The sequence below is a fragment of the Ictalurus furcatus genome, chromosome 21 (genome assembly GCF_023375685.1).
Source record: "Ictalurus furcatus strain D&B chromosome 21, Billie_1.0, whole genome shotgun sequence".
Taxonomy (NCBI): Eukaryota; Metazoa; Chordata; class Actinopteri; order Siluriformes; family Ictaluridae; genus Ictalurus; species Ictalurus furcatus.
This window is the reverse complement of record NC_071275.1, coordinates 12,208,349-12,221,065: the sequence shown is the minus strand read 5'-3', so window position 1 is coordinate 12,221,065 and position 12,717 is coordinate 12,208,349. Positions and strand designations below refer to the sequence as shown.

Sequence of the window (12,717 nt, the reverse complement as noted above, 5' to 3'; positions counted from 1 at the left end):
TTTATTTATTTATTTAGGTTTTTTTCACACGCGGTATGAGTAATGAATAACATTTAGCTCTAAACTGTGGCCACTGCTGTACATTAACATCTCAAATGCTAGAATTTTCCAGTCGTTTAGCTGGAATGGATCACAATGCCAGAGATTTTGTTTTCGTTTTACACTGAGGACATCTGGGTTTGAGATCAACAGATGAATGAGACAAAAGATCAGAATTTCAGCTTCATTTCCTCATATTTACACTTAGACGTGTTAACAACTTAGACCATGGCACCTTTTGTTTGAACCGACCAATTTTTTAAAGTGATCAAAAATATTGGAACATGGGACTGACATGTGTTTCCTGTTAGATTGATTGTTTAAAGAATAAACAGCTCTGAATGTCTAATCTTGGTTTTATGCTTCAGTTTCACCTGTGAAGACTGCATTTGTTGTTTAAAAGGATAAACCAGCATGAAGATCAGAGAGATGTCTATTGGAGCTATTTTGAAGCTGAGAAAAGAAGGAAACTCTATCAGAGACATTGCGAAAGCATTGGGTTTAGTCAATACAACAATCTGGAATGTCCTGAAAAAGAAAGAAACCACCGGTGTACTGAGCAACAGACACCGGACGGGTCGGCCAAGGAAAACAACAACAGCTGATGACAGAAACATTGTGAGAGCTGTGAAGAAAATCCAAAAACAACATCACCAACAACCTCCACAGGGCAGGGGTGAAGGTATCATAATCCACCGTTCGAAGAAGATTTTGAGAACAGAAATATAGAGGCCGTACCACAAGAAGCAAACCGTTCATCAGCAGCAAGCATCAGAAGACCAGAATGGAATTCACAAAGAAATGCAGAGATGATGCACAAAAGTTCTGGAACCGAGATGAACCTCTACCAAAGTGATGGAAAGATCTGGAAGGATCTGCTATGATCCAAAACATACAAGCTCATCTGTGAAACATGGTGGAGGTAGTGTCGTGGGTTGGGCTTGCATGGCTGCTTCTGGAACATTCTCACTAATCTTTATTGATGATGGAACTCATGATGGTAGCAGCAGAATGAATTCAGTTTACAGGAACATTCTGTCTGTAGATTTACAGAGAAACACATCCGAATGAATCAGGAGGAACTTCATCATGCAGCAAGACAACGATCTACAACACACTTCCACCTCAACACAGAACTTCAACAGGGGGAAAAGTGGAAGGTTTTAGACTGGACAAGTCAATCACCAGACCTTAACCCAACTGATCAGCATTTCACCTCCTGAAGAGGAGACTGAAGGGAGAAACCCCCCGAAACAAACAACTATTGAAAGAAGCTGCAGTAAAAACCTGGAGAAGCTTCTCAGAAGAAGAAACCAGCAGTTTGGTGTGAGTGAGTCGCAGGATTGATGCAGTTACTGCAAGTAAAAGGGAAATGCAACCACATATTAACTGTTATTTACTTTCATTTACTTTAGGACTGCTAAGTTGTTTAACACGTCTAGCCGTAAATATGAGGAAATAAAAGTTAAAATTCTGATCCATCGTCTCATCTCCATCTTCTGATCTCAAACCCAGATGTCTTTGGTGTACAGCACACACACACATTAACTCTCCTTGTGTTCCTATAGATTCTGAGGGAACTGTAATTGGACCATCACATGAGAAATGATTATAAGTTGAATTTGGGGAAAACATTTGAAGCATTTGTTGTGATGAACGGTTTCAGTTGCTTTTGTTTGATGTGTTCATCACAAACAGCTGGAAGTCTGTACATGTTGACAGTAAATCTGATTTGCAATGGGGGGGGTGAATAATTTCAGTAAATAATTATTGCAGCTGTATCTGTCTGTAACAGGACCAGAAAGTTTTGACTCTATCGGATGATGCTGCAGGTTCTGAGTAATGATAAAGTGTGATATTCACCGTGTGTGTTCTCCATCACCTCCTTCTGACACGCGTCCTGAATGTTTGCCGTACAGTTTACGATGAAGGTCGCAGCCGAGCAGTCATTATTCATCAGGGTTTCCTCACACTGATAACACTGCATCTGTAACGACCACACTAACACACACACACACAAACACACACACATTACTGTGATGCAGAAGAGAAACACAGCCGTGACCTCATTCCATTATACAGCACATTACATTAAACACAGACGTGTGTGGACTTTTAACGTGTTTATATAATATGAGCAGCATCACTCCCCTGTGTGTGTGTGTGTGTGTCTGTGTCTCTGTGTTAAAAAATGAAGAAAAAAAGGTAGATATTTGAATATTTTACCTTTTTTGAAGCCAATAGTAGACGTAAAGCAGGATCAGCACTCTGTGAGTATAAGGTCAAAGGTCATCCTGCTGAAGGTTTCATTATTTTATTTGTTTGTTGTATTGAATAAGATAAAGATGTTATTTGTGTGTGTGTGTGTGTGTGTGTGTGTGTGTGTGTATATATATATATATGTGTATGTATGTCGAGGATTTTCAGAGAAGTAGGATGTTTATTTAAGCGCTTGTGAAGCTGTAAACAGTGAAAACAGTTGAATGTTATCAGTGTAAATCAGAAAATGTTTGAATTTAATCCGAATCTAACGTGGAATATCAGAACATTTCACTTCCTGTGATGTCAGAAACACTTTAATGACATTCTTGCACCTAAATCTTTTTAAAATGAATTATAAACCTTCATTACGCCTCCAACTATTAAACCAATATTTATTTCTTTATTTATTGCATTTTTATTAATTAATTATTATCAAATAATATTTTCTTCTATATAACTTCAAGTATAGTGGCAGTGTTAAAGTGACTTTGAGGGGATTTTATAAACAAATTAAAGCCTAAAATTAACATGAATCGTTACACTATTTCTTACTTCAAATGACACGTTTCTTTTTTCTTTTTTTCTGTGATTTATTTAATAATTGTATTTGTTGTGAATGAGTGTAGTCAATCAATAAGTGATCAGTGATTTCCTGTGTGATGATGACTGAAGTCAGTGCTTCTGTTCACAAGTCTGAGCCTTTAACACTTTATTGTATTTATACACTGCATTTAAATGAATTATTCGCTGTGAGCAGCAACAGGAGAAGTTCTTGGTTATATGGAGTCTCGAGGTTTCCTCCTCTCACCACCAGAGGGCGTATCAGCCACTTTCTGCAGCTCTGTACTGAACATCACTCACCTGCTCCAGGTAAACCTCCTGCTCTGCTGTTTCTCTCTTCACAGCTGTTCTGCACATGTTCTGATAAAATGAACTGTTTTGTTTTTTGTTGTTGTTGATGTATGGTTTTCGTACGTCTCCTGTAAATAATATCCCATCATATAAAATCTCAGAGCGATACAGGAACACCTTCATAAAGTGCCGCAGTGATTTATAATTGTGTTTTATGACTCTGTAACCTTCATTAAGACTCTCATCAGGTTTCCACAATAAAAAAGAGGTGGGGGGTTGGGGGAAGCAGTCAGATGAGCCCGAACGAAAATATTAATAATAAAAAAAATTCGTTTTTTAAGAGTCATTTGTAAGTTGCTGTGGATAAAAGTGTCTGCTAAATGAATAAATGTAAATAAATGTAAATAAATGTAAGATAAAAAGAAATGAATTAAGAAAAGGAGAGAGAGAGATCAGATGTACACTCAGAGTCAGACATTTACTATCACACTCTACATGAACTCAGTCACTTAAACCCAAATATTCTTTTATGGAATGAAATTACTGCAGAAACATGAACATATAATGCACAAGTTAGAGCACACACAAGTTAAATGTAGTAATTAAAGGGAAAGAGATGAATTTACAGAATGTCGTCGATCCTCTGAGACGTGTTCAGTCTCTCGTAACTTTTGAACTGAAAGCGTGATGCTAATGATGCTAACAGGTTCATAGAAGCTTCTAGCCTTCTGCACACATTAAATACATACCATAACACAGCTTTATAAACACACAGTAATCACACACAGCTACCTGTGAGGTCACACGTTACATCTTTACCTTAACACTCATGTTCATTCAGTTTAAATTGTTCTTTTACAAAAGTTTGAGCAGCAGCAGATATGAGAGAGAGAGACTGTGAGCATTCTTACTGATCACGTTTTTTTTGTTTGTTTTTTTTACCTGTAGTGAAGACGCAGACACTCAGACAGGTGAAGACACACAACGTTTGCATTTTCCTTTAAATCCATCAACTGTTTCTTCTCCTTCTCTTTATCAAGAGACAGTCATCTGTTCATCTTCTCATAGAGATACAGAGAGAGAGAAAGAGAGATGTGCGTCCAACTGACTGACTGTGGAGAGTCACAGAGAGAACAGAGACCTGAAGCAGGAGGTAGAGAACAGAGAGAGCAAGAGAGGGAGGGAGGGAGAGTGAGTGAGTGAGGATGAGGGGGTGAGGGAGGGAGGGAGAGTGAGTGAGTGAGGGGGTGAGGGAGAGAGGGAGAGAGGGAGGCAGAGAGAGGGAGGCAGAGAGAGAGCTTGAATTGAAAAAAGAAAGAAAAAAGGACAGAGCAAGAGAGAGGGAGCGAAAGAGATGATTGATGCGTTCAAGTATAGCTCAGGAACAAAACACAGAGAGAGAGAGCGAGATAGAGAGAGAGATGGAAAGATGGAGGGAGAAAAGGAAGAAGTGATAGGTGCACAAAGAGATAAAGAAACGAATAGCAAACACGAGACACAGAAACAAGAAGATTAAAAGAAATAAAATTTTACACAGCTGGAGAACAGCAAATTCCTCAAACCACAAGATTTAAATCACATTTCATTACCATGATTGTTATTTACCAACACAAACATAAACACAAACGCAACATCTACAGTGAATTTAAACCTTGTTAAAGCTGCAGGTTTTTGTGCAGTAAAAAATAAACCAGATAAATCATCTCAGATCTTCCTCCATCTTTAATGTGATGCAGTGACCAACATTAAAGTGAACATTTTAAGGAGAAAAGAAAAAAAGTATGTGCACCCTTTTATAATGGGTCATGTGACTGTGCTCAGAATGAAGTGATCACACACATTCTCATGTTCTAAAGTAATGATCATACAGCTGGTGATGTCACTGCAGAGCTCCATCTTCTCCACTTGTTGATGATGGCCTTCACGGTGTTCCATGGTACATCTAATGTTTAGGAACTGTTTCTGCACCCCTCTCCTGATCGAGATCTTTCCACAGACAGATACTGTGTAAGCTCTTTGGCTTCAGCAGTCGGATGAAACCGAGAAGATGTGAAACACCTGATACAGAAACAGCTGGTCTTTATTCGGGGTTCATCAGAACCACTTCAGTGATGACAGCTGTATGATCATTACTTTAGAATGCTGTTAATAACAGCAGCTTTATTTTTATAGGGATTTTTACAGCTCTGGCAACCTGATGGTTTCCCACTGTCAAGCCAGTAAAAAAGATTTAAATATAAAAATAAAACAGAGAAACAAGAAGAGACAGAATGAAGCACAACTTAATAAAGGAATAAGAATAATGGAGAGAGAGATGACAGATAAACTGAATCTTCAGAGAAAACACAGAATAATTCATTTCTTCACTTTAAATGAAGTGACCCGTCGCTGTGTCCATAAGATATTTATTTATCTGTTTATTCATTTATGGCTTTTTCATTTGTCTTCTACTCTATTTATAAGCACAGCACCATAAATTTCATCATCATCATCATCATTATTATTATTATTATTATTATTATTATTATTATTATTTATTCACAGGGAAAAATTCAGTGCACAAAATACAGAAAGTCCATCCAGTTATAAAGAACAAATCCATATGAACAAAATATAAATAAAATGATATAAATTTATAACAACAGGAACAGAGATGACACAGCAATAAACCGCTCAGTTTAGTCAAAAACATAAATATTCAAACACGGCAAATTATTAACAAAGAAAAAGGTAAAAATGTAATAAATAAAAAGGTATTAAAGTCTGCACTGTGTGTGGGATAAGAGCAGGGAGCGGTCGATAGAACAGGAAACAATTCATTATCTCAACAAATTATATGAAATTTTTATACTTTTATATTTTTTAAATACGTTTATACTTTAATTTCAAATACACTATTATCTCACCCACCTGGCCCCACCCCTCAGCTCTGCAAGCTCACCCACCTTGCCCCGCCCCTCAGCTCTGCAAGCTCACCCACCTGGCCCTGCCCCTCAGCTCTGCAAGTTCACCCACCTGGCCCCGCCCCTCAGCTCTGCAAGTTCACCCACTTGGCCCCGCCCCTCATCCTTACCCCTCCCCTCTCTCTGGAACACATTCCTTTAAAATTGTAGGATTTAAATAACAATATATGTCAAAGGTCACAGTATTTTTTTTAAATTTTATGTTAATGAGATGCTAATCACAGGTAAAAATCATCGACGTGTTCATCCTTCATTAAAGCGATCTGTTAATTACTCAGCATTTTCCAGCAGATGTGTGACAGTCATGCGTTTGTTTTTTTCTGTCAGTGGATAGAAATGTGCTAGAATATTCTATATTCAGACAGAACACATGGAGTGTGTGTGTGTGTGTGTGTGTTGTTTTTTAGTGCAGTACAAGGCCGATCTTTTCTCTCACACCTGATTTTTTTCATAATTTCAGTTCAGAATTATTCAGGCAAAACTGATAAAATGCAAATTTAAAGCAAACATTAGTGTGAGTGCGCTGCTGAAGGATCAGTTCCTGCTTTTGGAGCTTCAGTTGTTCCAAAATACAAACTGAGAACATGAGTTTGGTTGAGATTTTACTTTTCAAGGTTTTTTTTTCTTTTTTTCTTTTCTTTTTTTTTTATCCCTGACTCCCGCAGGAGGACAGACTGTCGTACAGCGAGTCGCTGAGGGATTCCGGGGTTTCAGACACTTGAGGCCGATTTGGAGATAAAAGTTCTTCACTTCGTTCCTTCATTAAATCTGCATTTCCGTCTTTAACCGTGTCCTGGGCCCCCTGACTTCGACTCTTCCCCCGTCGTCCTCCTGACGGTGAAACGGTTCTTGGTTCCACATCACGAGGAACCTGAGGAACTTTATCCAAACTCTGTGAAAGCAAACAAAACATCAAAGGAGGTTACAACAATAATAATTTTTATAGTTAATTTACACAAACAGAGCAGGACTGATGCTATACAGGACACACACAAATACAAAACAGACTGTCTGGCTCCACCCACTTCTATCTGCCTGGCTCCGCCCTTGATGTTATTTAATCTTATAGAATATTAGTAGATTTATTTTTTTAAAGATCTCCTGTTTGGCAATAAGCCGATAATCAGACGCCATGTTACACAAACCAGCCAGTGCAGCTACACTTGCTCTTTAAGTAGATATTAACAAGATGGCTACCACCAACATCTTGGTTATAATATCAATATATCAACAGTTTAGCAGAGTAACCAGGACGTGTTCAGGAAGGATTACCGATTCCTGATTAGTTCCTGATTACTCTGTGATTATTTCCTGAATGTGATTACTTTGGGATTACTGTGATCCAGGAGGTAACCAGGATGTAATCACAGAGTACCCACATTCAGGGAGTAATGAGCAAGTAATCACCTTCAGGAAGTAACAAAACTGTAATCAGGAATTGTTCAGGAAATAATCACAGAGTATTCAGGAAGTAACCAGGAATTGTTGAAGTATTCTGGAAGTTATCAGGACTATACCAGTGAAGTAATAATGCAAACTAAAATGAGATATTTCTTCGTTTATAAAACAAAGAGACACACATACACACACACCTGAAACCCTGACTCGGAGCTGGTGCACCTTTTAAAGTCGTGACGTTGATTATTATTGAACACATCAGTGGGAGATTTATTTAAAAACAGGACAAGGAGTTAAAAATGGCCCTGATGTTCTAAACACTCAAGTGTTCCACAAGTGTGTGTTTGTGTGTGTGTGTTTGTGTGTGTGTGTTTGTGTGCGTGTGTTTGTGCGTGTGTTTGTGCGTGGGTGCGGGCGTGGGTGTGTGTGGGTGCGTGGGTGTGTGTGGGTGCGTGGGTGGGTGTGTGTGTGTGTGGGTGGGTGGGTTGGTGGGTGGGTGTGTAAAATAGTCTGTTTGCAGTGCAACATCTGATGGTGAAGATCCTCCATCAATGTTCTCGTCCTTTCAGTTTCCATGGCAACCGCGGACCCAATCAGGAGAAAGCAGAGGTTAATCATCAGTGTTTAGATGCTCAGTGACAGGTTTTTCTTCTTTCTTCTCTTTGTCATCTTATTTTATCTGTCCACTGTGTATCTCTCTCTCACTCAGACACACACACACACACACATACACATACAGCGTGACGCTGCTGAGCCTTGAGTGTGTGTTAAAGCTCCATCAATTTCCCAATTCTTTGTTGAGTAATTTTTAATCATATGTGTGAAAAATGCTGGATCCCAGCACACTGTGTTCTGAACTTTGAAAAAGATAAAAAAGTTAACATGCTGCATGAATAATGTGATCAAATGTAAATCAAATGATAATGGAACATGAAAATACATGTGGAAACGTAGGGAAAAATCACATAAAAATATAAAAATAAGTTGTGTAAAAATTTCACAGGTCATGTGATTATTCACAGTGACAATGACGTCATAAAATATTAACCTCCTCCGTCATCTATCTTGGACTCATCACCTGAATAATCATCTACTATTAAACTCATAGTTTATTCCTTTATCTTATTACGCCATAACCATTAACAAACGATCTCTGTGACTATTATTCGACATTGTCAACAACGTCGTTCGGATATACGGCCAGAATTAGTGTAGGAAAACGTCACAACATGTGAAGTGATTTTTCTGTAAGTGTATTTACAGTGATTTAGAGAAGTGTTTCCTCATAACATCTGTTCATGCTGAGATCTCACTGCTTCTCACTGCTTCAGCATCTGGGTTCCTCAGGTAAGTAAAGCTTTATTTATAGCACCTTTCAAAACAATATTTACAACGTGAGAGATGAGGAGTCTAGATATGGCATAATTAACATTCTCTGTGCATCATTTCCGATAATAATACCTCTGTCTTATCTTTATTTAGCTGCAGAAAGTTCTGTGACATCCACAAGTTTATGCCCTCTGTGCAGTTTACAAGCGTGCCAATCGAGATAGAGTTGCAGGTCATCTGCATACGGATGGAAGGAGATGTTATATCGATAAATTACACCAGCTAATGGCAGCATATATAAGTTAAATAACAAAGGACCCAAAATTGAGCCTTGGGGAACACCACAAGATATTGCATGACGTCTGGAGGTCTGTGTACCCAGTGCAACACAATATTCAATGCCACTAAAGTAGGATCTAAACCAATCTAGGACTAGTCCTGATAAGCCAACCCAATTCTGCTGTCGGTCTAATGGGATCTCATGGTCGACCATGTCAAAGGCAGCACTGGGTTCGTGTTCGGATCATTTAAAACTTTTAGAAGAGCAGTTTCTGCGCTACAGTTGGACTAAAAGCCTGCCAGAAATGTCTCACTGAGATTACTGATGTTGAGAGAGTTATAGAGCTGTATGGACACAACTTTTTCAATTATTTTGCCAAGAAATGGAAGATTAGACATAGGTCTGTAGTTACTGAGTGCTGAGAAGAATCAGAAGAAATTGTTTCTCTTCAGCCTAACAATAGCGATCTTAAAGGTGTGTAGAATAATTCCTCGATGGAAGGACAGATTAACAATGCTCAGGATGTCTGGTAATAATGAATTAAAACCAGTTTAAGAAAGCTGGTGGGAAACAGGTCGAGAGAGCAGCTAGAAGAATTGGTAAGTGATATAACCGGGGCAAGCGTGCTAGGGCTGACCACTGAGAAAGAGGATAGATTACATTTAACAGCAATAGGTGGAGCGTTAGAAGACGTACCAGTAGGACAAGGTATGACTGTGTTTTGCCGTATGATGATAATTTTATCACTGAAGAAAGCTGCAAACTCATTACACTTTCCAATTGAATGATGATATTTGAGGTGAGGGGTTTAGCAGTCTGTCTATGATGGAAAGAGGAATCTGGAGGTCTTTGTGGCTGTCAGTTAGATTTTCTAGCAGACCTCCTTTCATTATTATTGTCATTAAGTTGTTTTTACAGATCGCTTGGTGAAGCATAAGCTCTGTGTGCTTCCACTGCCTCTCTGCTCTTCTACAGTCTGTTTTAGTCTTACAATGGAGGTACTATTTCTCCAAGGTACAGCTTTAATTATCTCAGAGACAGTTTTTGTTTTTAAGAGGGTAACAGAGTTAATACATTTGGTCAGCGTGACGCTAAAGCTCTCCACTAGAGTGTTTAAGGAAGGAAATGAAAGAGGAGGGAGAGATGATATGAGCTCCATGAAGGTCTCAGCTGTATCAGCAGTGAGATAACGCTTAGTGACAGTCCTCTTATCACTCAGTGTTTGTACACGCTGAAAGTCTCTAGCTAAACCATGAGATCACCAGATCCAGTGTATATTTGTGTGTGTGTATGTGTGTGTGTGTGTGTGTGTGTGTGTGTGTGTGGTGGGGGGCAGGGGCGTGGGGGGGGGGCAGGGGCGTGGGGCAGGGGCGTGGGGGGGGGCTGTAATTAACACATTCATAGTCATTAATGTCCTAGAAAGCAGTTCCCCGAAATCATCAAGAAAACCTTTAAGTCTAGGAGAGTGATAGATAACTAATAAAATTACAGATTCATCACTCTTCAGATGCACTGCAACGTACTCAAATGTATTATATTTCTCCAGAGAAATCTGTGTGCAACATAAAGTATGACGGTGTAGACGGGCCACACCCCACCCTTCTGATTCATTCCAGGGACACAGAAGAATTTCAAACCTGGGCAGGTGTTTCATTAAGTACAACGTTGTAATTACTGTCGAGCCATGTTTCTGTCAGGAAAAGAAAATCCAGCTTATGTTCTTCAACAAGTTGACGAATTACAAAAGACTTATTTGTTAATTCCCGACATTTAGCCCTGCAGATTTAAGAACAGGGAGATGTGATCTTTCTGTAAAATAATTACTTCTACTGTTCACCTTAATTAAATTACATGTATTTGAGGACCTCTTCTGTTTCCTACGGCCACCAAGTATCACATTTGACCTGAATATTCTGAAAAGTAGCACGGTTACCTACATGTCAGACACGCCCACGGGTAGGGACGGCTGAAAATGTAGTGAGAGAAGGAATAAATCTTGGGGTGCGATGCTGACTGAGCTTCGTTACAAGCCCATGCATTTCATCCATTTCTCAGTCTGGAGACGACTGATCTGAGGGTGACTGTGGCTGTGCTGTCCGCTTCCGGGGTCGTGGGTAGCATTGCTGTTGTTGTTGCTGCTGAAAACTGTTATGGAATGAGTTCCACTACGAACATCCTTATGTCTCTATTTTGTACACAAAGCTGTAAAACTCTTCCTCTTCACACGCTCTGCACTCTGCATCACTTTTTAGATTCTTTCTTGGTGTTGTATTTTTAATGCACTTTGGTTTGGTCTGCCCTGTCGCATCACAGCTACCATCCGGGGACGGTGAAGTCTAACGCATTCTTCCTCTGACACACATCATGCCAAACTCATTTTCGGCCTGCTGCTCACACTGTGAAGGTAACACACTCGGAGGAAAGCGCTATCTGCCCTCTTCTACATACGTGAGCTCACAGATGCACACGATTGGCTAGTGTCGCTGTGATTGACAGGGGAGAAAGTATGCCCCTCCCACCCAGATTGAAACTCACAATCTTTGGATGACAGAGCGAACACTTTTCTGTTGCGATGTTATTATTTATGCATTTACACTAGAGCTGTGTTCAGATTCAGAAAGGCATATCTAAACGTTATGCAGTATTTACGTATATCAGGAAAGTTGCTGGTTTACAGAGCCGCGTTACGCAGCTGCTGCTTTAAGTGGATTTTCTGAGCTTCACATTCAGATTATTAAAATCACCTGTGTGCTGTTCACACCTCTGAGGTTGCCAGATTTTTCTTTAGTAAAAACGTCTGACACAGAGCTTCTCAATAATGCGCAGACGGCCGGCCACCTTTAAATACAAACACATCCCTTTAAACCTGAAAAAAATCAGGGATAGAAAATAAAGACCGAGAAAGGAAATAGTGTTGTTGTTTTTTTTCTTTGCTGTAAAATGTCCTGGAGTCTGTCTCAGGTGTGATTTTCCTTTTTAAAGCGAGTGAACATCCACTAAATCTAATAGGCAGCCTATCTAGTGGTTATATAACCTCCCCGTATACACTAGCCCTGGTTTATTAGGTTATTATTATCTAGTACAGCTGTGAATGAAGGTCAGTATTGTTATAATGCATCATTACGAGTGATATGTAGGAAATAACAGACACTGGTTTATATTCTGGTGCGGATTTTCTTCAACAGTGTAGCTGGTTGATCTAATTTATAAGAATAAGTACACTTTATTTATTATTTATAAATTTACATGTATTTTATATATATTTCAGTAATTACTACAGTTAAATTGTGATACATTAAAAATAACACTAGATTTATTAAGTATTTCACTGCAATATAAAACTGCCCCCCCCCCCACACACACACAACAAACAGATATACAAACAAACAAACAAATAAATAAATAAAAGACCTAATGCTGTGTGTGAATCAATATTTGACTCGATATCTGACAGGAGCATCTTCTGATTCATTCTTATGAGAAAACACTGCCTCAGGTGTTTCCATGATGGAGCACGCAAACACAGAACCTTTTGGGAAACGCAGCAATTTTACACACATTTAAAGGAAAAGAGTGAGCTTCAGATACACAACA

At 39.1% G+C, this 12,717-nt stretch overlaps 1 protein-coding gene across 1 annotated transcript in view; it reads right to left on the bottom strand.

Moving 5' to 3' along the window:
* Window positions 1-6,296: 6,296 nt before the first annotated feature.
* Window positions 6,297-12,717, bottom strand: part of LOC128624695 (nck-associated protein 5-like) — a 41,134-nt gene continuing 34,713 nt past the window's right edge. Inside the window, exon 13 of the mRNA XM_053652358.1 lies at window positions 6,297-7,030. Within this exon, the coding sequence (XP_053508333.1) occupies window positions 6,763-7,030 (268 nt within the window). The 3' untranslated portion in view covers window positions 6,297-6,762. The remainder of the gene's footprint in view (window positions 7,031-12,717) is intronic.